The sequence below is a fragment of the Callorhinchus milii genome, unplaced genomic scaffold (assembly GCF_018977255.1).
Source record: "Callorhinchus milii isolate IMCB2004 unplaced genomic scaffold, IMCB_Cmil_1.0 Scaffold3, whole genome shotgun sequence".
NCBI lineage: Eukaryota > Metazoa > Chordata > Chondrichthyes > Chimaeriformes > Callorhinchidae > Callorhinchus > Callorhinchus milii.
Genome location: NW_024704744.1, coordinates 8,458,404 through 8,485,143, shown reverse-complemented (window position 1 = coordinate 8,485,143; position 26,740 = coordinate 8,458,404). Strand labels below are relative to the sequence as shown.

The window sequence follows — 26,740 nt, the reverse complement described above, 5'->3', positions numbered from 1 at the left end:
CACCTTTGGCATGTTTTTAATTTGCATGTAAAGGTCATCAAAAAGAGCTGTCACACAGCAGAAAAACAAAAAGTAGACAACTTGAATTCATCTGCAACATCTAGTTAGTGGAAGAGATCAGGACTAGTCTTTTAACCTCGTATCTCCAAGTGAACTTGCAACACAAAGGTGTATTTCAAGTAAATTAAAATAGTGGCCACTTATTTAACATTGGAAGCAGATGCTACACTCAAGACCAAGGTTTTAATTCCAACACTGGCTGACTTTTGTACTTCAGTTACAATATAATAATAATAATAATCCTTGCATTTGATATAGCGCTTTTCACGTCGGGAGGACGTCCCAAAGCGCTTCACAGAATAGACTGTAAAGTGAATTGACTGTATATTTGTGGGCGAACGCGGCAGCCAATTGCGCACAGCAATGTCCCACAAACAGTCGTAGATTGAAAATGACCAATTTATTATTGTTTTATTTTGGAGGGATTATTATTACCCAAACTGTCACATGTATCAATGCTGTTGGGCTTTGTATGAAGCAGAGACTGGATGCTGGTATTTGGGAAGAAAGGAAATCAAATAGCCAATGAGCCATGATGAAGTAATAGATGGATGGAAATATCCTTTTTTTGGTCAGCCGGGTGCCCGACACGTGCCAAAACCCATCACCATTCTTAAGAGTATCCCAACCGAACTGAGAATTCCACGCAGCCCCCCATACACATGGAAATCCCAGAGATAGATTATCGGAATGAAATGCGCACTCTCTCCCTGGAGGGATGCATCCTGTGAACCTAATTCCAGAAAGTTCTAGGTGCAGGTTGGCAAGAGCCAAGGCTTGGGGACCCCAGAGTGTGCGTTGGGGGTAACTGCTGGAGTCTAACCAGCTAAAACTTCACAGCTTGCTATTGATATCACCATCTGGCAAACTTTCCCACTGCTCGTCCAGCTTGGGACCACCCCTTCAGGACAGTTTGGTGAAGAAATATCTTCAGCCACCCGAGGGCTTTGGAGTGCCCAGCCTGGAGCGCTCTTATGAATATTATGAAAATGAAATGCTGGATTTTTTAAAAAAACTTAAAAAGGTGTACCAATATTGCACGTTGTGAAACCTTCTTGCTCAATTAAAGATAAAACATTTATATCTTTCAATCAGTTGTCCAGCTTACACTTGAGTTAATTCATGTGTGCATGCACGTGTATTGCTTTAAAAAAAACACTTCTCTAAACATATTCTGTGTGCGAGCTGAAAGTTATTTATGCAAGCGATAGCCTTGAGTGCTACAGCTGTATATAGTTCACTGTGTTCCATTTGGTAAGCTCATGATCTTTGCCAAGTTATCAGGGAAGGCACCAAATGGAAACAGGCACTTTCCTATCGGCATGGACGAAAAACAGGAAGCAGCCACCATTGGAGAATTATTGGCTATATCTCTGCAACCAGTTATAAAGTGCCTTTAATGATGTACTGAGAACCAGCAAGTCCCTCTTTTATCAGGAATGGTGTGAAGGGAAGGAAGACTCTCAAGAAAGATTTTTTTGAAAAACTCCTAACTGTAAAATAAATTCTCAAAAAAAACCTCTGCAATTAGAAAAATAAATGCTTAATTACCACAGGTAAATTTGAATGGCATGCACGCGCTCTTAAACTGCTTAATGATGTGCCTGCAAATCAGGCCTTTCAGAGTAAATCCTTTGAATCCTAGATTTTGTATGAAAAAAAANCAAGAGTTGGTAAATAAATGGGTGCAGATCAGCACCACTACCCTGTCATTTGACAAACTCAATATATTTAAATACATTACACTTTTATATAAAAAAACTTTTTTTATATAATACAGTGGTACAATATATACAGAGGTAAAAAAAAGTAAAAAAAAGCACTGAATTACCAACAGGTTTGTAAAAAACTCATTATAAGAAGGCCTGGTTTTCGAAAGACATGAAGCACTATAACAATGTTAATGCAACGATAGCCAACGCTGGTTCTCTTTAAGTGCTTCCAATGCATACTCACGCCTCTTTAAATGCACTATTTTTTTTCCATTGTAAGATCCAGATTTGTCAACAAATAGCCATATAATTGATGCCAGTTTAATGTCATTTCCATGCTTGTTTTCACCGGTGTCCACCATATTTGGAAGACCAGTCGATTCGCCCATGTACAGCCTGGACCGGGGGTGGCCGCGGCAATAAGCCACTGCTGTTCTTGGATGAAGAATTGTATGAAGGACCTCCCAGCTGTGATCGGTTGGATTTCCAGGATGCATAGTCTGCAGAAAAGATGAATGCATACTTGGTTTTGTTACTTTCAAATCCATTTATACATAAATGTATAAGATGGAATACCTGCCCTTTCACCTCCTCCCAGACCACTATCCAAAGCCTCAAACACAGCTTCCATGTAAGACAGCGGTTTACATGTACTACCAACAATGTAGTATACTGTATCCGCTGCTCACGGTGTGGTCTCCTCTATATTGGGGAGACTAAGCAAAGATTGGGTGACAGATTTGCAGAACACCTCCAATCTGTACGCAAGGTCATCCCTGATCTTCCGGTCTCCTGCCATTTCAACTCACACTCCCATTTAGTCTGACCTTTCCATCCATGGTCTCCTACGCTGTTCCAATGATCGAAAGCAAAAGCTTGAGGAACAGCATCTTATCTATCTGTTGTGAACCCTACAGCCCTCTGGCCTCAATATCGATTTCAGCCACTTCAGACTATAACAGCTCACCTTCCCCCCTCCCCCTCTTTCTGTTACCAGAAGAGTTATCTTCTGCTATCATTACAATCATCACCCCAGACACTATTTGCCTCTCTCTGGTGTGTTGCCTGTTTTGCACTATTAACACCTCTTCTCCCCAGTTTTGCTTCAACCCAACACCCCCCCCCCCACCTTTTGTTGCACAACCCCCCTTTTGTTTTACACCACTATCAGCTCTTTAGCCCATCAACTAACACATTCTCTCCTTTGTCTTCTTTTTTGTCTTCTTTGTGGTCCTTGTCCCGCCTCCCCCCCTCAATTTGTCCTTAAAAACCTCTCCCTCCCAACATGCCCCAGTTCTGATGAAGGTCATGGACCTGAAACGTTGACTCACTTTCCTTTTTCCATAGATGCTGCCTGACCTGCTGAGTGTTCCCAGCTCTCTCTGTTCTTGTTTCAGATTCCAGCATCTGCAGTATTTTGTGTTTCATACACAAATTGTGATGGTTTCAGGAATCCAACCCAGTTCCTCTCGCTTGTGAGGCAAGTGCTCTAACCACTAAGTTACAGGACTCCAAATGTAGTTCAACTGAGCAGGTCCTTTATACTTACTTGAATTGGTTTCCATAAGTGGTGCTAATTGCACTCTTTGGCCAGCAGATCCCACTTCTTTCTTCAGAAATGAGGGTGTGTATGCTCCAGAGTGATCAGGTCCAGTGGTGTGACCTGAAATACATTACAGAACTTGTAGGATGCTGTGAAAAAACTACACATATACAAAACAAAGCTCTGGGAGTTTGCTCTACAGATTAGCACTGGTCAAATCAGATACTACAATCAAAATAGGATTCTGAATTCCTGCATGCACACAGATACATCTACAACTGAATTAGAAGCTGCAAAATAAGAACATAAGAATTAGGAGCAGGAGTAGGCCATTCGGCCCCTCGAGCCTGCCCCGCCATTCGATAAGATCATGGCTGATCTTCAGACCTAACTCTAATTACCTGCCCTATCCCCATATCCCCTAATCCCTCTATTTTTAAAAAAATGTATCAGTCTCAGCCTTGAAGATGTTCAAGGACTGAGCATCTACAGCCTTCTGGGGTAGTGAATGCCATAAATTCACTACCCTCTGAGTGAAGAAATGTTTCCTCAACTCTGTTCTAAAAGGCTGACCCTTAATTTTAAGACTGTGACCCCTGGTTATAGATTCTCCTACCAGGGGAAACAGACCCTCAGTGTCTACTTTATCAGCCCTTTAAGAATCTTACATGTTTCAATAAGATCTCCCCTAATTCTTCTGTACTCTATAGAGAATACAGCCCTAGTTTATTCAGCCTTTCCTCATAGATCAGTCCCCTCATCCCAGGAACTAACCGAGTGAATCTACGCTGCACCCCCTCCAGGGCAAGTATGTCCTTTTTTAAATAAGGAGACCAAAACTGCACACAATACTCTAGGTGCGGTCTCACCAAGGCCCTATACAGTTGCAGCAAGACTTCCCTACTCTTGTACTCTAAACCTTTTGCAATGAACGCTAACATGCCGTTCGCCTTCTTAGTTGCTGCTGCACCTGCAAACTAACTTTTTGAGACTGGTGTACAAGGACACCCAAATCCCTCTGCACACTAACACTATCTAATCTCTCCCCCTCTAGAAAATAATCTGTTTTTCTATTTTTTCTACCGAGGTGAATAACTTCACACTTCCCCACATTAAATTCCATCTGCCACCTACTCGCCCACTCCCTGAGCCTATCTATATCCCGTTGCAATCTTTTTGCATCATCCTCAGAGCTTACTCTCCCACCAAGTTTAGTGTCATCCGCGAATTTAGATACGTTACATTCAATGTCCTCGTCTAGATCATTGATGTAAATTGTAAATAGCTGAGGCCCAAGCACTGATCCTTGTGGCACTCCACTAGTCACATCCTGCCAATTTGAGAATGACCCGTTTATCCCTACTCTGTTTTCTACCCGTTAGCCACTCTTCAATCCATGCTAATATGTTCCCATTAATTCCGTGGGCCTTAACCTTGTGCAATAGCCTTTTGTGTGGCTCTTTGTCAAATGCCTTTTTAAAATCTAAATAAACTACATCTACTGGTTCCCACTTATCTAACCTGCTAGATACATCTTCAAAAAACTCTAAAAGATTAGTTAAGCATGACTTCCCTGTTGTAAAGCCATGTTGACTCTGTCTAATCTTGTTATGGTCTTCCAAGAATCCCATAACATCTTTAATTAAGGACTCAAGAATTTTCCCTACCACTGATGTCAGACTAACTGGTCTATAGTTCCCCATCTTTTCTCTCCCACCCTTCTTAAATAGTGGTGTTACGTTTGCAATCTTCCAATCAATGGGAACCGTTCCAGAATCCAGAGAATTTTGGAAGATCAAAGACAAGCCATCCACTATCTCAGTAGACACCTCTTTTAAAACCCGAGGATGTAGGCCATCAGGTCCAGGAGATTTATCAGTTTTAAGAACTGACAATTTACCAAAAAACATTTCTTTACTCATATTAATTCCCCAAGTTGCTCGCTAGCATTGTCTTCTTGGTTCCCCTCTATTCTTAGTGGGTTATATCCAAATGAGAGGAAAAGGAAAGGAGAGCGAACATTTAGTCTTCACTTGGCATTCACATCCACCTTCACCAGCTACACGGTCCTGAATCGCTACCACAAACAGTAATCTGCATTGAAGCTGAAACCTTCCTCGTCTACACAGCCAGACCTAGTAAGGAAAGTACCTCCAGACTCAGTTTATTATTCATCAAGCAAAATGAAGATATGCATCTGGCAGCATGGATGGGGATTTAAGTTAATTCAATAGAAATTAGGCTTGTTTTGGATCTTAGCTGGTCCATTGCAGAGAATGGGGTTCAAGCATTCCGCCTGACCTACAAAAGCCTCCGTGAAGGGCTTTGTGACTTAAAACATGTAAAAACAACGCGTTTCAACATAAAGTACTACTGTATATCAGATGTAAGGATTAAGAACAGTGACTTCTGGTACTGACTAGCAGGCTTTCTGCTCTAAAAATGCCTGGGTTCTAGGTAATCAGATCGCCGCTGACATCACTTCCAGCCACTAGGCAGAGGAAGCACAACCGACATCATGTTGTAAAGCATATGACGTTGACGGTTCTCATGCATACGCCACAAGTGCAATGCACAGCAAGTGATGTCAACAGCTTTGAGACGTCTCGAAGACTTGATAAGGCGCTATATGAAATGCAAGGATTATTATTATTATGATCATTATAACAGTGCTTCCTGTGCATAATGCACAGCATCCAGGAAGCGACTTCAGCAGGAACTTAATAGCTGCAAGTTGGCCATTTTTTTCATGTTTTGTTGTAACATGGCATTTGAGATATTGGACCACGTTGAAAGATTGTACTTTTGGAAAATAATTGAATGCAATGTAATCGTGCGTTTCTATATATGCCATGGTCTCAGATTGTCTTTCAAAGGCAGGTTGTTTCACTTGTTTTTTTATATATATATATATATATATATATATATAGAGGGTTAATTTCCTGAAAATAAAATGTCATTGGCCACAGTATTCAATTTCAGGAAAAGAGAATGTTCTTATCACATGGAAAATCTTAACTGACAAAAATTAATAGCATTTCACCAAATATAAGAATTCTTACCAGAAAGGAACATATAGAACATAATGCAACACTAGTACCTGCACTGCTTCTGTTGTTGGGAAGAGCTCCTACAACTACTCCTGAAGGTTTACTGGGAAGACTATGATTAGACCACGGAGTATGTACACTGAAATCGTGAACTGCATTACCAAGTGAGTTGTTTCTGCCATTTATTCCTGAAAATTAATCGAAGATAAAGTATGTAAGTCTACTAAAGTATTTTATGTTTAATGATTGCATCCTCAATGCTATAAAAAAAGCCCTAAGAACAACAACAACAAAATTACATTTATAGAGCGCCTTTCACGTCAGGTGTCGGGGCCTGAGCATGGGGAGGGGTAGTGTAGGGGTGAGGGAAGGTAGAGAAGTGGGAGGGAGACCAAAGGCTCGGTCGAAGAAAAATGTCTGGAGACCGGCCTTGAAGGAGCCAAGGGAGGAAGTGAGGCGAAGGGACCGTGGGATGGAGTTCCAGAGTGTGGGGGCAGAGAGGCTGAAAGCCCGGCCACCGATGGTAGGGCGGGTCGGGTGGGAGACATGAAGCAGGCCGGAGCCCGATGAAAGGAGGGTGCGTCAGGTTGGTAGGGAGTCAGCAGGTCAGAGAGGTAGGAGGGGGCAAGGACATGGATTAGAAGCTATGCATGTTGGAAAAGGACTGGGTGTGTCAGATCAGGGGAAAAAAATATTGAATTCTTGTCAATTATGTTAACTTTAAAACCGGAATATAGATTCCGTCTCTTTGGCTTTTATTTTAAACTTTGTGAATTTTAAAATCAGATCTATTTATGGAGTCCTGTAGCTCAGTCGTTAGAGCAATCGCCTTGCAAGTGAGAGACCTGGGTGAGATTCCTGGCAGGGTGAAATGTTGGGCAAGTTTTCTTACTCCACACGTCTCTGTTTACCTGGCAGTAAGTAGGAACCTGGTTGTTAGTCGATTGGTGGATCACTTTTCCGGGGATAATAATCCCTCAAAAAAAAACAATGATAATTTGGTTGCTCAATCCATGACTATTTGTGGGACACTGCTGTGCGCAATTGGCTGCAGCGTTTTGACCACAAATATACAGTCAATTCACTTTACAGTATATTTTGTTAAGCGGTTTGATACATCTAGAAGGCATGTTGGGGCCTTTTTTTTTAATAGAGATAATTCTGCAATATTACCCTCCGAAAACAGGTCCTGTAGTTTGATTACCACATAAAATGTGGTAACAGCCTGCCAAGACTCATTCAAAAGGTATTTGCATCAAAATGATCAAGGTACCACGGCCTTCAGACAAATGCCTTAGAAAGAGCCAGCGACAGGGATATGGGAAAAGGGAATGTAAATGGAAATAAAAGATGGTTCTTGAGGGAGCTGGGAAAGACACAAGGGGCTGATTGTACTTCTGTGCTGTTTTTTTATGGTTCTATGAGGGCAATGAGCACTTAAACACAGAAGTGAAAGGAAAAAAGAATTACACACCTTCAGGTGAGAAATAAAGGAGGAAAACTGGCAGATTTAAAAAATATTGAACAGGGATTACTGAACTGATGTACGTGGTGAGCAAATATGCGTGCAAATATTAACAGTAGCCTACATCAGTCAATGAGAGCTACAATATTGCATAGATTATTAATTTGCCTCTTCCCTCTTACTCAGAGGTCTCAATCTACCAAATTATTTTAAATTCCTCAATTGACAGAATTTCTGCATTTACAAACCTGGTAGATATCGGGATTGTTTTAAGTACTGATGTTTGGCTGAAGAAGCTCTTGATGTATTTGAATCCGGTCGAGGCATTACATTGGTTGCAGGTCCACTATTGCAGTTTCCTTTAGTATTTGAAGGAGGGAAGTCTAAAAGGCTTCCTACTCTGTAATAAAGGTGAAATAAATGATTTGCTCTTTAAAAAACAAAAAAATTCCTCAGAATGTGTAACAATGCTGCCTCTTACTTAAACAGTGATTCTTGACTGTGCCTTTTATCAGTTCTCATATTTGCGTTTTTGGTTAATGAATGACTGAAATCAAAATCTCCACAATCCGCCCAGTTGTTCACATCTTTCAGAACCGCATGATTCCATCGTCGAGAATTTCCTTTCGGCTTGGTGCTCGGGCACAGACTGTTCTCTGTTCTCGTCGCTTTCTGTTAATGCAAGTAATTCAGAAAGAACAAGTTAACCATTATTATTTAACAAACAAACATGTCATACTGAAGTATTTATTTTGGTCAGCTGGGTATCTGACATATGTGGAAACCCACCAGCACTTGTAATAAGAGCATCCAAACTAGACTGAGTGTTCCATGCATGCACACCTAAACATGGAATTTCCTGTGTTTGGGACAGAATGTGTACTCTCTCTCTGGAGAGACACACCATGTTTACCAAAATACAGAGAGTATTAGGCACAGATTGGTGAGAGCTGCTGTGTTTGTCTACAGATATGTAGTCACTACATTCTACAGTATATCCTGTGAAGCACTTTGTGATATTTCAATGACATAAGGCACAACTGAGAGGATTAATAATAATTCTTGCATTTGATATAGCGCCTGATCAAGTCACCGAGACGTCTCAAAGCTCTTCACAGGAATATACTGTGAAGTGTGTATTTTGCACAAACAGCCATAGAGCGAATGACCAATTTAATTTGGGTAATTTATTGGCTATGACACTGGGAGAAACTCCTTTCTCTTTTAGAATAGTGCCATGGGATCTTTGACATCCACCTGAACAGGCAGATGAGACCTTGGTTTTTAAGATCTCATCTGAAGGACGGCACCTCTGACAGTACAACACATCCCCAGCACTGCATTGGAGTGTCAGGTTAGATGATGCGATTCCAAGTCCAGATGTAGGAACTTGAACTTTCTGTCTCAGAGGCGAGAGCCCTACCATTGAGTCAGGCTGAGTATTAACAGACTTGTTACTAATTGTACAAATTAGATAAGGAAAAGAGAGCCAATAGATTACAACATTGTTATTCTTACACTATAAAAATTCTTACTTGACACAATTTAACATTTATTGTAGGAAGCAAATTTTGATGGAGTTTCTCTTGTTCACTTCTGTTAAGTGCATCAGGTAGCAGATTTGTTTTCTGCAAACACATGGGGTGCTGGGGGGGTTGCATTTGTTGTAATGATCTTGCTGTTGGATGCAGATAATGTAGAGGTGGGGGATGAGCTGGAGGTATTGGTTTCATCTGATGAGCTGAGTGTTTTAACTGCATGTCTCTCTGCTGCTTTCCCTATTCCACTTGCTGAGGTGTTCCCAGAGCCTGCCCGACATGGAAGTAGGGATACCTCAGGACCTACAACAAAATGGATAACTTTTCATATAGCAACAAGATACAATTAAAAATCATATGTTGAGAAACTCAATTCATGAATTCCATCACACAGAACAAGATTCCCAGCATTATCCCTGGTCTGCACAGAAGTAGCTGATCTCAGCCAAGACACAATACAAAATTACATTTGTATAGCGCCTTTCATGTCGGGGGGATGTCCCAAGGCGCTGATAGCAAAGAAGATAGCAGAGAAGGATGCTGCAATTATTAACCGTTCATTCCCGCTACATTTTTTATACTGGAATTGAGGCTTGACAGTGATAACAATAATCCTTGCATCTGATATAGAGCCTTATCACATCTTCTAGATGCCGCAAAGCGCTTCCCAGAATATAATGTAAAGTGAGTTGACTGTATGTTTTGTGGGTGAAAGCTCCTATGGTCTTATGCCAAGTGACAACCACAAGCCAATTGATATCCGCAGGCCACTTTTGAACACATCTGACCTGCCTCTTCCTGGGCAACTACAGTAGAACCCAATTAGAAAGTGCTTCATATGGGAGTGTTGATCAACATCTACTTACCCATAAAATCCAAAAAATGCACAACAGATGCAATGGAGTTTCAAAATGGCCAACTTCCAGATAATCGGATCACTAATGCCACTTCCTGCCCTGTAAGTATTTCCCTGTGCAGTGTACTCCCAAACTTCCACAGAAGTCACTGCTTATACCACCCCTCTGAATCATTAAATAAGTAACTTAATCTGCATACAACTACTGAAGATTTCAGAATCTACTTTTCCTTCCTCCCCCATATGCGCCACTCACACCGGAGCTTTAAATATCCCTTTAATATTTAACTTCAAGACAGAAAAAAGCTTATGAATAGTAAATCTCATTCGTAATAGAGAAGTTTGTTTATTTTTACAAGAATTCAGGAACTACTTTTGACATATTAGAATATGACCAAGGTCAAGTTGCTCTGCAGCACTTAAAACAAATATTAAACACTATATTCTACTGCTGCTAGAATACATAAAAGACAACTTATTTTTGAGGGTACTGGTAATTGTTTGGCTCAGCTGGATATTAGTGATAGGAAATTAATTTCCACATTTGTCATTAAGTATCAAAGTAAATTCTACTGGAACAGCAGGTAAGATAACAATATGCAAGGACATTCTCCTCTGCTCAACTATGTGCCTTATCATAGATAATAATCCTTGCACTTGATGTAGCGCCTTGTCACGTTGTTGGGATGTCTCAAAGTGCTTCACATATTGTAGAAGATCACCTGGCTTGCTGTTGGACGTTTCTTTGGATCCCACTGAAGCATATCTCTCATGAGGTGAATAGCTTCGCCACTTGCATTGGGAATTAATGTCTTCAGGTTATTTGGGACACACTGTGGCCAGCGAAAGTTCATGGCTGCTGAGAGTTGATAGCCTTCTGGCCAATCGTTCTAAAGAAATGTCAATGAAATGTCAGTTATCTAATTTAAGCAAAGTTAGGCTATTTCTTAAACATAGGAATAGGAGTGGGTCATTCAGCCCTCAAGCCTGTTATGCCCATTCAATTAGATCATGGCTGATCTGTACCTCATCTCCAATTACCCTCCTTGGCCCCATTATGCTTGAACATAAACAATGTAGCAGCAACATTTTGTTAATTACAGCAATTCATATTTATTATAATGCCTTACTTGGCAGGGGTCATCCCAAAGTGCTTCACACAGCTGACTGGGAGCCTGAGCTGGGGTCTGGGTATCTGAAGGGGAGGTGGGGAAGAAAGGTGACTGAAAGCACATAGAAAAGATTGGTATGAAGGCAGGCTTTCCAGTGTGTGGAGGAAGGGAGTGAGGCACAACTGTAATTCTCAGGAAAATCTAGCAGCAATTTAATCTACTGAATGTCCAGTAAATTTTGATAGCATTTAGTTACCTTTTTAGGTGTGCCTAATACTTGGCAAATTTTAAAAATCTCATCCACTTCACTTGACCCAGGAAACAATGGTCTTAATGTGTAGAGTTCAGCCATAATGCAACCAACAGCCCACAAGTCGATAGGAGAACTGTAATTTGTTGATCGCAAGAGAACCTCAGGGGCACGATACCTACATCAAAACCGGGGAAAAAACATGGTTTAAGCAATTTCTTCAGGATGCTGCTCAAGCCAAAATACAATCTGTTTAAAATGCCCCCTCTAATCTAGCATGGTTTCACTTATAGCGCTGGTGTTCTTCTGACCCAGAACTCGGCTTCCGGACCCAACTAACTGGCTTTCCACAATAAAAACACTGCACTTCTGGATCAGATCACTACTGACATTACTTCCTATGTGTTAGGTACTATGCATAGGAAATGCCACAAACACTTCTTACGTACATGAAGTGCTGTCAATGACCTGGAAGTCAGACCTTCTTTTGTGCTTTGCTTAGAACATGGCCACTAAGATATTGGATGCTGACAGTCAAATTGTTTTGTGTGTGTTGGGGTACTGCTGGAGCCTAACCAGCTAAAACCACATACCTCGCCGTTGAAAGCACTGCCTGCCAAGCTTTCCCACTGCTTGTCCAGCTAGGACCACCCTACCCAATAGGGCTTTGGCTTGCAGGCTTAACAGGATCTGAGTGGAAAACGTCCCTGCCCCAGTGACAGGTCTGCCCTTCCAAGTCCTGCCAATGAGCCAGGCTGGCTGGGCCGCAGACTGCCTGGCTCAGGAACTGGAATGCTGAGACTGCAACCGAAGGTGGGCTCAATTCTGACATTCCTTTGTCAGTTCAACAAAGCCCGACTTTATGTTCACGTCATAGCTCAGGGCCAATTGAAGCATCCCAACTGGTGCAGCGAACTCAGCAATTTATTACAACAAATTGTTCAAGCTATAGAAAACGTCAAAGTTTTCTAAAGCCTTAGTGATTATCCTCAGTCAAGCCTGCTTCTGATTTCATGTAGCACCTTCCCAATTTAAAAAAAAACGGTGAGATACCAACTAATGGCAAAGCTGACCGATTCATTTGACAACTTGGTGAAATGTTAGGAAGAGGAATAGAGTCCAAAATGTGGCCCTACTTTTTGTTCAATACCATGTTGGATAATTTGAGTGATGGTGTCTTGGCCTCTAGAAATTGGAAACACATAGTATACAACATCCTAGGAAGTATTGGTTTTTCGAACCAGAAAAGCCTTGTCCATCTGTGAAACATGGCTTTTATTCATTTCCCACTTGTACAGAAATAGTTCAGCTTCACAGCTGCCCATGACAAGCATTCAGGACTGTAGAACCACCTGCCAATTGAAAACAAGAAACAAAACTGCTAAATGTTTTGCAGCAGCATAAAAGTACATTACCATCTTGTAGAGACATAATCAGTGTAAGGCGGGCGAGATCGAATTTCACGAGCTAGGCCAAAATCAGCTATTTTTATCAGTTCTGGTCCCATACAAAGGAGGTTTTCTGGTTTCATGTCACGGTGAAAAAATCCTGAAAAATATAACTGGAATGAATATGGGAATTCAATCGTGAAATACACAGCTTCAATTTTAATACAAAATCCACACATTCCCCACCATTTTCTGCCTGTGACAAACTGAAAAACCCTGAAGTGTAAAACCATTATAGAAATAGATATGTGCAGCAGAGTAGGAAGAGGCAGACACTGACAGCGATCTACTGACCTACGAGCGCTAAAGCCAGATAGCCGTTGGAAGTGCCTCTGACATTAGCTGTTCATTTTCGCTCAGATCTCCTAACAATGCCAGCATTTCTCTCTCGCTCATAGTGCATAGCAATAGCCCTACACAAAACCATACAGCACAACCTGTATTAAAATCAGGTTGCAATCAAACCTGTTCAAGCAACCATCTCCATTCAGCACCCACCCCCTGTCAACCACAACCCTGGAACAGCACCAACAAACTCTCATTCAGACTACCTTACATAAAGGCCACTTTGGCCCAATCTCTTGAGAGGTTGTTAAAGATAGAGACAGACAAAAGAAAATTCCACTTTGCAAAAATCCCTAAGAGTCGCATACCTACAACTGCAACCAGACAGTGGTCAAATTTGGCAAGGTCATTACATTGGTGAGTCTTGGATACAATCACTGCATGTAAATTAAAAGACAGATATAGTGGTGTGATTAGTGAGTCCACAAGGTGAGATTCTAGTCTTCTTGCCAGCCTTTCACTCAAGCAGTTTTACACACTTACCATGTTTGTGTATAAAAGCCAATCCCTGAAGTATCTGGTACATGATGTTTCTAATGGAAGACTCTGGAAACATTCGGTTTCTGTGAATAAACAATGAGTTACACGTCTAACAATATCAACTCCTTTCAGCAGAAAGCATAAACAACAATAATCCTTATTCAATGCCTTGGGATGTCTTCCCGACGTGAATGGCACTTTACAAATGTAATTTTGTTGTTGTTGCATTTGATATTGTGCCTTTCACTAGAAGGATTGATAAAGTGCGCCTCCTGTAGCGTAACTTCACACGCAGAGGTGGATGCCGAGTGAGGGAGGAGGGAGGTGACCGTAAGTACAGTTAAAGAAGTAGGTTGGTAGATAGGATTTAGGGATAAAGGACGGGAGTTCCATAAGTTAGGAGCATAGTAGCTAAAAGCTCGGCCACTGATGGTGGTGTGGAATTGGGCGTACAGCAGGCCCACGTTTACAGAGTGGAGGGAATGAGAGAACGAGTGGGGTAGAAGGTCGCAGAGATCATGATCATCATAAATTTACTAATTCAAGTCCACATAAGTGATATAATATACAGACTTGACTGAAATCCTACCTGTCTTTCATCAACTGGTAAAGATTTTCCTTCATGTATTCAAAGATGAAATACAGTTGATCATTTTCTCGTACAACTTCTTTCAGCTTGACGACATTGGCGTGGCTTAATTTCTTTAGTGACTAGAAATAGAATCAAGTTGAATTAATGCTTTCGGAATAACATTATTCAGGATGAGAAAGGGCAGTTTGTGACAAGACCATACTTTTGGAAAAACAGCAAACAGATAAATAAGTCAAATAAATGCTGATTACTCCTTAATGCAACTATAAAGACTGAGGCATTTACACTGTATTATGTTGTGTCCCATGGACTTTCTGGTCACAGTCGAATTGACTGTATATTTTGTGGGCAAAACGCGACAGCTAATAGCGAGCGCACAGCAGTGTCCCACAAACAGTCGTTGATTGAGTGACCAATTTATTATTATTCTTTTGAAGGAATTATTATCCCTGGAAAAGTGATCCGTCAATTGACTAACAGCGGCATTCCTACTTACTGCTACCTAAACAGAGGCGTGTGGAGTAAGAAAACTTGCCCAACATTTCACCCTGCCAGGAATCAAACCCAAGTCATTCTTTTGTGAGGCAAGTGATCTAACCACAGAGCTACAGGACTCCACTAGATTTAAAGTTCTGCTTCATAAAGAGGTTGACATTTATAAAAGGGTTTCAGATATTTATCAGGTTTATTTTTAAATGGGAAATCAACAATACCAACTGCATGTAACCAGGAAGTGCATGTTGTGAAAACCTCAACGGTAAAAACTAGCTCTGGAACACAATATATCTAGCAGGATACTAGTAAACAAAAATCTCAAAAAGTCAGGATTCCACCGACTGCAGTTAGAGAGATGAGACTAAAAAATGGTAAATAACACATTAACATTCTTTTAAAAAAACTTTACATTATAAAAGTAATTAGTAAAATTGCAATTATTGTACTTTGCAAACACGTTTTCTCAAGAAAAAAGAAAAAAATCCCTTCTGCCACAAAATAAATAAGTAATGTGAAAAGAGATATTATAACCTTCACCTTAACTCTATTTCAAAACCGTTAACATTCACTTGATATAGCAGATTTCCTGTCAGGAGGACATCTCAAAAGCGTTTCATGGCATTTACTGTAAAGTGTAGTGAATGTGATTTTGTAGAACCTGGCAGTCAATTTGCACACAATGCCCCACAAACAGCTACAAAGCAAATGAACAATTTTATTTGGGGGATCATTAGCTAGGACACAGGGAAAAACTCCTCCTCCTTTCAGAATGGTGCCATGGAATCATTAAGGTCCATCCTAACAGGCAGAAGCAACCTCAGTTTAAGGTCTCACCTGAAAGATGGCATTCTCCGACAATACAGCGAACTCCCAGCACTGCACTGAAACGTCAGACGAGACCATAAGCTCAAAATCCTGACATGGAGCATGACCCCATAACCTTCTGCCTCAGAGATGAAGCAGAAGGCTACCAATTGAGCCAGACTAACAGAATTGCCTAAATGTGCAGTGAATGTGGTCAAAGGTACAAAGTTATAAGCAAATTTGCACTACAATGAAGAGCTTTATAAAAGGCTGCAATGCTTAGCAACTACCTATCTGAAACAAATTAAATAACAGCATAAACAAATCAGTAGTTTTTTTTAAAAAAAAGTAGTTACCTTGACTTCTCTGAGATTCATACATTCATCCCAAGAATAGAACTTTCTCTTCATTCTATTAAAAAAATAGAAATTGAATACTGAGGCCATGACTACAATGTGTATTTTTATTTTACTTTTTAAAAACACAGGTGGTGACTTGCAGCAATATGAAGTTGACCACAGTCAAACAATCCGCCATAACTTATCTATACATACACGAGAAAAACAGACACTTGGGCAAAATACCACTTGAAGTGCTGCACTTGTAGAACCATATGCCAACAAGTCAGCAATTCTGGAGGAATGGGGAAGGAAAATACAATTTCATATGGGTGTGTATAGTGGAATCTTACAACAATCTGAACTCCTATTTTTAAATGGCACACAATCTTTGTGGTACCCTCAAGTAGAGATGCCCCAGTAAACACTTCACACTGAGTTCCTCAAATACAGAACAATCATGAATCACACTCCACTCTCTGAATTTAAAGAAAGATGTGCCAGGAGGGACCACCCTAGGAAAAAGGGGAAACGTAAACCAAAGGACAAAATGAGGACTTAAGAAATATAAAATCTGAAAGAATGCTTACTTTTTAATAGCGACAAGCTCTCCTGAATCTATGCTTCTTCCCATTAGAACTGAACCATACGTTCCATCCCCAAGTTGTCTGATAGTGGTATAGCGATTCATGCCAACGCAGAGACTCCACAATTCCAACAGACTTTATGTATTTGAGATTCCTCCCTTAATTGCAAGAAGTTCACCCAGAATCTTCTCTGACTCCAATCATATATCACGAATCCATTCGCATCCAGGTCTAGAGCTGTTCCGACAGGCATATTTTGGAGATGCTCTAATTACCTGTGGATGAATAAAATTGGTTTTAAAATACAGAAATGAGATTTAGATTTTTTTAAAAGCACCAAACAGCTTTTCTGTGAAATAACTGTACATATGACGATTGCTGAAAATAAAAATCACTATAAATCACTATAAAAATTCCTATTTAGTTATAATAGACTTTTCTTAAGAGTATGAAAATAGGCAAACTTTGGCACATAATTTCAATTACTTCTTCTCAGACAAATCCGGGGATGTTTCATTTACTTTATGCCTCTGCCGCTGACAGGAAAAGTATTAATGCAAATGATACAATGCTATTGCCTTCAGAGGCAAAGAAAACCACATCAAATTGTGTTTTCTTTCCAGGGGCCTGAAATTCCACCACCTTCATCTTAAAATTTTACAATGTACAGAATCGTGGAATATTCCTTTAAAAAAGTGCCTAAGACATGATGTTTTCCTCCTGTTGTCTCTGGCAATGCCCACACAACTATTTTCCTATGGTCATGCGTGAGCTAAACTCTCAGCTGCCTCATACAAGCGAGAGACGCAATTTTCACATTCTTGGCCTCTATGGAACTTCAAAGATTTCCAAATGGCCACAGACAGAAAACAAGGGTGCAATTTTCAACTTCCAAACACATATCTGTTTTCAGTGCTGCCAAATCCACCCCAATATGTAAACAGAGCAAATGCCAACAGAAACCTCTGTGCGGGAAAATGCCACACAAACCAGTGAGAGTAAATTCCACAGAGACCTCAGTTCAGGGCGTTGCTTCAAGTTTAAAGTGTTCTGCAATACTCTCATAATATAAAAACCATAATGCGCACATGCACAAATTTGAGCTGCCCCCGGTCAGTCTGAAATCTTTCCATCCTGAAATCTCAACAACAGACTGAATACGACACGGGTATCCGAAGTAACTCCTCCATACGGGTACCGTGGCTGGAATGTAATACGCAATAAATAACGTACACGTTGCTTGGTTAATTGCTGCACAAAGTAATTACTATAGGCTCTCATCTTCCTGCCTGCATACAAATATTGAGGTTGTGGATCTGACTTGACTAAGAACTATGAAAGTGACTTTTTAAACATGCAAATATGTTATTTATAGCAATTAAACTTTTTCGGTCCCTCCCTACTTTAAGAAAAACATGCATGGATCATGAAATCATAGAAATAATAGCAAAGAAGGAAGTAATTCGGCTATCAAGCCCAAAATGGTGCTAATTCATCGACTGGAGCTACTACAATAATCCCAATTCCCTCTTTCACCATAGCCTTTGTGCCCAGAAACAAAAGCAAGTTACCATGGACTGTGACTGATCTCTGACCCTAACCTTTTCAGTGCGCAAATATTTGCTGCTGTTTCAAATTATTTCTGTCTTCCATTCTCTTCCTCCGCAAACACTTCTACCATTTCTTCTTTCTACCCTTTGTTTTTGCCTGGCTTGGTAGATTAATCCAATCACTTATCACTCTTCGGGTAAATATTCTTCTCAGATTTCTATTCAAAAGTTCTCCTTCCAGTTATCCTGATTTATATTTCCTCCTCAATCAAATTTACCACAAAAAAACCAATTAATTGACTACTCTGCTCAGAGGGCTCCGGCCTGCTTCTTCATATCCTCCGCCTTCAGCTACCCCGCCCCATCCTCTGGAACTCCATCTTGCAGTCCCTCCGCCTCGCCCCTTCCCTCCTTCAACATCTGCCTCAAGACCGTCCTCTTCGACCATGCCTTCGATCACCCTACTCCCCCCTCCACTCGCCGCAGCTTGGGTCCGAAACACTGATTATCCAACGGGACATCCTCTTGACGTGAAAGGCGCTATACAAATGTAATTTTGCTGTTGTTGGACTCTTGCTTCTAAATCAGAATTGCTTTTATGGATCAAGCCCTACACTAGGACTTTGAGCTCATAGACTATGCTGTCACTCCAGTACAGTGATGGAGCACTGCGTTCCATAAGACATTAAACCAACAGCCTGTTGAAGTGGATATTAAAAATCCCATAGCACAATTAAAAAAAAGGGAATTTCGCCCCAAGTCTGGCCAACAATTCTCCAGATAAGTGTTCATTCACATCTTGGTTAATTGTGGGTCATTGCTGTGAACACATTGTCTTCCACTTATGCCTATAACTAGTCCCTACATTTCACAGTAAAATCCCTTGAAGCATTTTGAGATGTTTTGAATACATGTTAAAACACTACTAAATGCAAGGATTATTACTAATCTCATTGTTTGTAGGATATTACTGGCACACGTTAGATGCCATAGTCGCCTAAATAACATTCAACTAATATTTAAACACTTATTCTTTAAGACACATTGAGGGATTTATTTTCCATGAATGGTGTCAGAAAAATGTACGTCATTAAGGATTGAAACATTCCATTCATAAAGATTGAGGTTATGTTTGACTATTTGCAGTGGTTCTTTTAACGTTGCACTAAAAATTAGATGGTTTTGCTATCTTCATTATTTAGATTTTTTTAAAAAAAGAGTAGTTTCCTATGATGCAAGCCTACCGATGGATTAATTATGCAAATCATGCTAAAGGTGACCTCCTTTTTTAAAAAACTTAACAGCACCACATAATTTTACTAATCCTCTTTACAACTGTCTGTTGTCATTTTCAATCAATGTAAATAACAGCTTTGATCAGGGTGCTAAGGCAGGCCTGGCGACAGCGAATCTAAATCCAGGCTGCACCTTTTCTATTGATTTGATATGGTTTGATAATGGGGTACCCAAAACTCTACCAGGCATTCAGTGACTTGGTGAGATTTTTGAACAGCAAGTCCAACAATTTATATTTAAAAAATAATGCTTGGTTCAGGGAGGTACAAACCTTACACTGGCACACACCCCAGTACAGCACTGGGATAGTGCTGCCCACTGGTGATTGACTGTATATTTGTGGGCGAACGCGGCAGCCAATTGCGCACAGCAGTGTCCACAATAGTCTTTGTGTGGAGTAAGGAAACTCCAAGGTTCCTGGAAGAACTCAGGTCTCTCACTTGCAAAGCGAGTGCTCTAACCACTGAGCTACAGGACTCCACAACAGCCATGTTGGATGTGCCAACAATAGTTTTGCGCTCATCGAAACTTTGGGTTCAGTCTTGTGCCTTCTTTTAGCCTTCTTTTAGGATTTTAAAACAAGGTACCAGCTTCCTGTTCAGTAGATGTTGAAGATCCCATGGTATTATTTGAAAATAGAAGGGAAATTATTCTTGACATTTTGGCCAACAATCCCCAGGATAAAATTGGTCAATCAACAACAACAACTTGGATTTATATAGCGCTCTCCAAGCCAGGCGGCGTCTCAGAGCGCTTTACAGTAATGGATCCCGGGGCCGAGCCAGGGGGAGAGGTGGGAAGGTGACCAAAGGTGCGGCCGAAAAGAAAGATCTTCAGCAGAGACCTGAAAATGGGAAGAGAGAAAGCGAGGCGAAGGGAGTGAGGAAGGCAGTTCCAGAGCCTCGGGGCGTAGTGGCTGAAGGCACGGCCGCCGAGGGTGGAGCGGAGGAGTCGGGGGACGAGGAGGAGGCCAGACCCGGAGGAACGAAGGCAACGGGTACTGTGCTGAGGAAAGAGGAGGTCAGAGAGGTGGGGGGGGGCAGAGGAGTGCAGGGACTTGAATACAAGGGTGAGGATCTTGAAATCAATCCTCTCTGGGACAGGCAGCCAGTGCAGTCTGACAAGGACCGGGGTGATCGGGGAGCGGAGTTTGGTGCAGATGAGAATGCGGGCGGCAGATTTCTGAATGAGTTAGATTTTACGGATGGTAGTGGATGGGAGACCGGCGAGGAGGGCGTTAGAGTAGTCCAGCCGAGAGGTGACAAAGGCATGGACCAGGGTTTCAGCAGCTTTTGGGGAGAGATATTGGCAGCAATCATAAAGGTTGCTTGTGGGACATTGCTATGTGCAAACTGGCTGCCGTGTAAACCTACAAATATAGTCACTACACTTATCAGTAATCAATTAAATGCATAAAATCATAACACAGCTACGTAATACTTCTTATATCGAGTGCAAATGTAGATTCTTAAACTTTGGAGATGTTAGCTTCAAGTTATTTTAACAAAAATGAATTTACAGCTGTATATGTAAAAAGTTAAACCAAATTAGAAATAAACAATTGGTATAATCTGTCAGAGACCAATGAAACTGCTGTTAATTTTTCAACATTTGTTTTTATTACAGATCGCCAGGTTTTGTAGACTGCTTACATTTTTAGTTAAACAAGAATTCAAGCAACAGCAACAACAGCCTGAGTTTATATAGCACCCTTCACGTGAGTAGTACTTAATGCCAATAATAATTCTTACATTTAATAATAATGTTCAACTACTAGCTAAAATATGCAAATATTTAACAAGAAACTATCCTATAAGCTTTTTATGGTTTGTGGGCCAGATGTACAAAAATATCCACCAACAGCTGGTAAACCGCCTTTAGATCCGTTTATAAGATTACATGATAATATTCTCTGATTAGAATGAAAATGAAATAGTACTGAAACTGGTGAAATGGTTTGTTTAAAGCTATTAAACAACTGTGCGACACACTTTGCGTCAGATCTCAACTACTTTCATTGTGGTACAACAAATTTGGTAACATAAAAAATAAAGGAGAGCTCTAAATGCCAATCATTTCAGAAATTATCACATCAGGTGACAAAATACATTGCTAATATAAAACAATGGAAAAGATGCAGCATAGATTCATAAGGATGCCATCAGCCTTATTCTAGAATTGATAAGCAAAGAATCAAGTTTTCCACTGGCACGCGGCCATAGAAGCAGTCATTTAGCAATTATACAGCTGTTGCATATAAAACCTTTTCATTAAATTTCTGCAGTAAACTACTCTAATCACATATTTCCCACAAAATACACTTTCCAGTACACCCTGTGAAGAACTTTGAGACGTCTCAACGACGTAATATATCAAATGCAAGGAATATCATCACCTAATAATAATAATTATTATTTATGTTAACCCTGGAAATGAGATAGATTTGATATGCTAACTATGTAGGATTTTCATTTCATTAAGCAACTTTATGTCTGTTCTTTAACAGTATAGTATACAATGTAGTATATTTTGACAAGATAGGAAATATTTTTAGATGTAGTTACAAATTCTCACTTGTTACATTGCCCCTATTGGGATCAGAGGAGATTTTTGTTTATTTTTGATAGGCCCAATATTCACAACATGCATCCAAAACAAATCTTTTTGATTTGTGATTTTCCTAGCACGACTTCTGGTAGTAATCTTTTTTAATTTTCCCTGCTTTTTTTCCATTTTCACCCCTCCTGTCACCAAGGAAGAAATTTAGCCAGGATTACGGTTTGCATTGTAAGTGTCAGCTCTCTGGTACTTTGACCCAAACCCCGATCTTCATGAAGGATAATCTTAGACAAAACAGCATTAAAAACTTTTGTTTAACAAAGTTTAGCAATATCGTACAGCAAATCAATGCAATGCTGTAAAAACAATAATTAATACATCATAGCAACCCAATCCACCTACTTACTTTATGGAATTAGTGCTCTGGAAATTAGAAATGGATGAGTACTCGAAGGTCTCCTTTGCTATAGCACAAACAAACTAGAACATTTTCTACAAATATGAATAATAATGGTAGTGCTGATGGCATGGAAATTTACCACTACCCACAAAAATATTTACTCATCGTGCCAAAATATACCCTTAGAAACAGTAGTCATTGAGTGTGTGTAGGTTGAGATTCCATCCACTCACTGAAAACTGAAATGAATACTATCTTGTGCCCAATTATAATATATAATACACAGAAAATATATAAAGAAATGCAAATTAACCTTGAAGACTAACCTAGTGCAGTGTCATAAAATACTGTGCAACCATTAATGACACTATCCTCATTAAATTATGAATTTAACTATGTACTCTAAAATTATTTCCATGTTGTTCAACTTGTTTTGTTTATTATGCAAATGGCGATGCCAGTATAAGCAGCCTAAATCTGTCTGTTCAAAATACTCTAGCTTCATGTGGAAAATTACCTGCTAATGTTTAGAGGATCCATGGCATACCTCAGTTACTAGACTGCTCCACAGTGTAACTATTTAGTTTATTGTAGGTGGGAGCTTTTGATCAGACTGGGAACTACTCCAGGAAAGCATGGTACGCAGCTGGGCATCTCTGAACCCTCGGGGCTGAACCAAAGTTAATAATAATCCTTGCATTTGTTTTAGCACCTTATGTTGTTGAGACATCTCAAAGTGCTTCACAGGATATTCTGCAAAGTGGTTTACTGTGTGTATTTTGCGTGCAAATGCGGTGGTCAATAATGCACACAGCAAAGTTCTGCAAACAGCTGTGAAATGAATAACCAGTTTTATCTGGGGATTGTTGGCCACGTTACTGGGGGAAAATTCCTTTTGCTTTTTGAATAGTTCCATGGGATCTCTAACGTCCATCTTAGCCAGCCTGCCAATTTCCTGTTGAAAAGTAAACTAAGTCACTCTGGGACATTCAACAATCCTGCTCCCTGTTGGTGAGGTCACTTGAGTAAGATAGCAGTTGAAGGAGTTGACAGATGTAATTCTCAAAATGTGAGGATTTTTAAATTTAAGGTTGAAAAATCAGAACGACCAGTTAAGCAGAATCCCCAGAATTTGCAACTTTTGAGTAACCACATACACAATGTCAAAAACGTGCCTTTATATAGCATCCTTCACACGGGTAGCGTCTCGGAGCACGTAACAGTCAAGGAGCCAGTGGATCCCGGCAAGAACTGTGATGATGAATGTGGAGCCTGTTATGGGTGAGGGCACAAGTGGGAGAGTTTTGAATTTTACCCCATGTCAGCAGATGATATCGCCAACAAGGAGCATGTAAATGAGAAAAAGGAGGCGACCAGGAATATAGCCTTGGGCAGTTAGGGATGCACAGAAAGTTTGGTTTAGATATGGGTTTCCACATGTCGGACACCCGGCAGACCAAAGACAATTACGGGGCAGTTTTGAGATGGACCGGGAGTTAGCAAAGTTTGATGGATCAAAGGTGCGTTTTTTGAGAAGATCAGTAATGTCAGCAGTTTCGAAGAGGAACAACAACAACTTGGATTTATAAAGTGCCCTCCACGCCGGACGGCGTCTCAGGAAGTGGGATGGTACTGGCAGAGAGGAACAGGTTGATTATGTCCACTGGTAGGGGGGTGGGGAAGACTATTGTTGCAGATTATCTGTACAATATCAGATCTAGATGTTAGGGGACTGCTGAATTAAAAGCATCTAATAGATATTAAAACAATGTTCAAATTTATTTGCAGATCTGTTGTTGTTGAAAGCGTGGTTAAAGAAGTAGGTCTCGAGTCCGAGCTGAATGAGGTGAGGCAGCGATTTGGAGGGACTCCAGGTTGGAATTCCAGAGAGCAAGGGCAGATAATGTTTGCTGACAATGTCACCACACTGAACAATAAACTTGTGAAACACGTGGAGTCTGTGACTTGATAAAGTGCTATAAAATGGCAAGTTCTTCTTTCATTCAACAACAAATTACATTTTGACTTGCAACGGTGTCAGCCAGAACAATTGTTCTCACAATTTTCCAATTAGACATCAGATTTTCACTCAAAAGTGATTAGATCAATATACATAGGAACACATACAACCTGAAACCATCACTGCACTCCAATCATTTAAGAAATAAGAAATAGGAGCAGGAGTAGGCCAATCCATTTAATAAGATCATGGCTGATCTTCTAACCTAATTCCATTTACCTGCCTTATCCCCATAACCCTTAATCCCTTTAGTTTTTAAAAATCTATTGATCTCAGTCTTGAATGTGTTCAATGACTGAGCATCCATAGACTTTGGGGGTAGAGAATTCCATAAATGCACTACTCTCTGAGTGAAGAAATGTTTTCTCAACTCAGTTCTAGAGCCTTGGCTGATTACAAAGTTAAAAATAATAAGCCTTGCATTTGAAAAAGCACCTGATCACATTGTTGAAACATCTCAAAGCACTTCACAGGATTCACTGTAAAGTGTAGTAACTGTATTGGGAGGCAAGGATGGCAGCCAATTTGCACACAGCAATGTTCCAGAGCTATGAAGTGAATAACTAATCCTATCTGGAGGAACGATGGCCAGGACACCAGGAGAAACTCCCTCCTTTTGAAATAGTCCATGGGATCTTTAACGTTCAGTTGACAGGACCATCCAAATGCTCCACTTCCTACACCCCAGCCCTACCCAGCATTGCAATGGAGTGTCAGCTTAAACTGCAAGCTCAAAGTCACTGTAAATAACAATTATAAATCGGATTCAAAGGATTTGCACGGACATATCCATTTAGAATTGAAAGTATTTTTAACTACACTTCACAGAAAATCCTGTGAAGCCCTTTGAGATTTCTCAAGGAGATACATACGTCCTAAACTGCAAATTGCAAAACCCAATCGCTTTTCCTGACTCCCTTTTAAAGTCTCCACAACCACAAGTTTGTAATTTATTGTTTTGTATGTAAATTGGATTGTCAATAACAGTCTGTTTTACCTCAAACCTCTTTTTTTTTACCCCCAAACAAAACTGGTCACTCACTTCACGACTGTTAGGGGAAACACTGTGAAGTGAATTGACTGTATATTTGGTGGGCAAAACACAGCAGCCAACTGTGCACAGCAGCGTCCCACAAACAAGTCATGGATTGAGTGACCAAATTATTATTAGATACAGCAATTCAAAAGGCAATTCGACAGGAGCAAAACTAAATTGGTTATTTTATTTATTTCTACCAGGTGTGGGCAACCACTGGGTTTAACCTCCATATATGTATATACACACACACACACACAGACAGTCACAGACAGAGGGGGTGTGGATGGATGTGAACTAATCGCCAAGCAATGTGAACAACAAAAGAAGTTGAACAGCACACAGACCACAGCCACACACACACTCATCCACACACACACACACAGCCACACACTCATACACACACACACACACTCATCCACACACACACACTCATCCACACACACACACTCATCCACACACACACACACAGCCTCACACACACACACACACACAGCCACACACTCATCCACACACACACACACAGCCACACACTCATACACACACACACACACACACAGCCACACACACTCATCCACACACACTCATCCACACACACACACACTCATCCACACACACACACTCATACTCATCCACACACTCATCCACACACAGCCTCACACACACACACACTCATCCACACACACACACAGCCTCACACACACACAGACACAGCCTCTCACCCCTCCCTCCGCTCTCCTCTCCTCTCCTCGAACAGGACAAGAAAACCTCGGTTACTGATTCGCACCCGACCCCCACCCACCCACGAGTTAACCCGCTTCTCCGAACTCGCCACTCACTCGCCGAGGTCCCCTCCCCTCGCTGCTGCTGCTGCTGCTTCTCCTCCTTCTCCTCCTCCTCCCCGGCCGAACATGGCGGCGGCTCCGGCCGCCCGGAGCAGATGGAGTGACAAAACCGTGTGAGCCGTCCCCGCGCCCCCTCCGTCCCTCCCTCACCCCCTCCCCCTCCCACCTTCGAGAAGCCCAACTCCCTCCTCGGGGCGGTCTGCACATGCGCGCATGAGCCTCCCTCGTGCTCCATTTCTTTCTCCCCCCCCCCACCTCGCGGGCTGTGCTGTGCTGTACTTGCGTGCGCGCGCGCGCGTGAGCCTGCGTGCTCGCGCACCTTTCCCGCGCGGGCTGGTGCCGTCCGTCTGATGACGTAT

General features: G+C 41.0%; 1 protein-coding gene across 1 annotated transcript; it reads right to left on the bottom strand.

Moving 5' to 3' along the window:
• Positions 1–1,903: 1,903 nt before the first annotated feature.
• On the bottom strand, positions 1,904–26,543 carry cilk1 (ciliogenesis associated kinase 1). The gene is given in 14 exon segments (XM_007894049.2): positions 1,904–2,272; positions 3,322–3,435; positions 6,416–6,553; positions 8,079–8,230; positions 8,312–8,502; positions 9,366–9,671; positions 10,947–11,114; positions 11,593–11,764; positions 13,002–13,134; positions 13,863–13,942; positions 14,449–14,570; positions 16,107–16,161; positions 16,679–16,950; positions 26,376–26,543. Coding segments are annotated over 13 exon segments (1,887 nt in total). The 5' UTR covers positions 16,780–16,950; positions 26,376–26,543; the 3' UTR covers positions 1,904–2,117.
• Between the last annotated feature and the right edge of the window lie 197 nt (positions 26,544–26,740).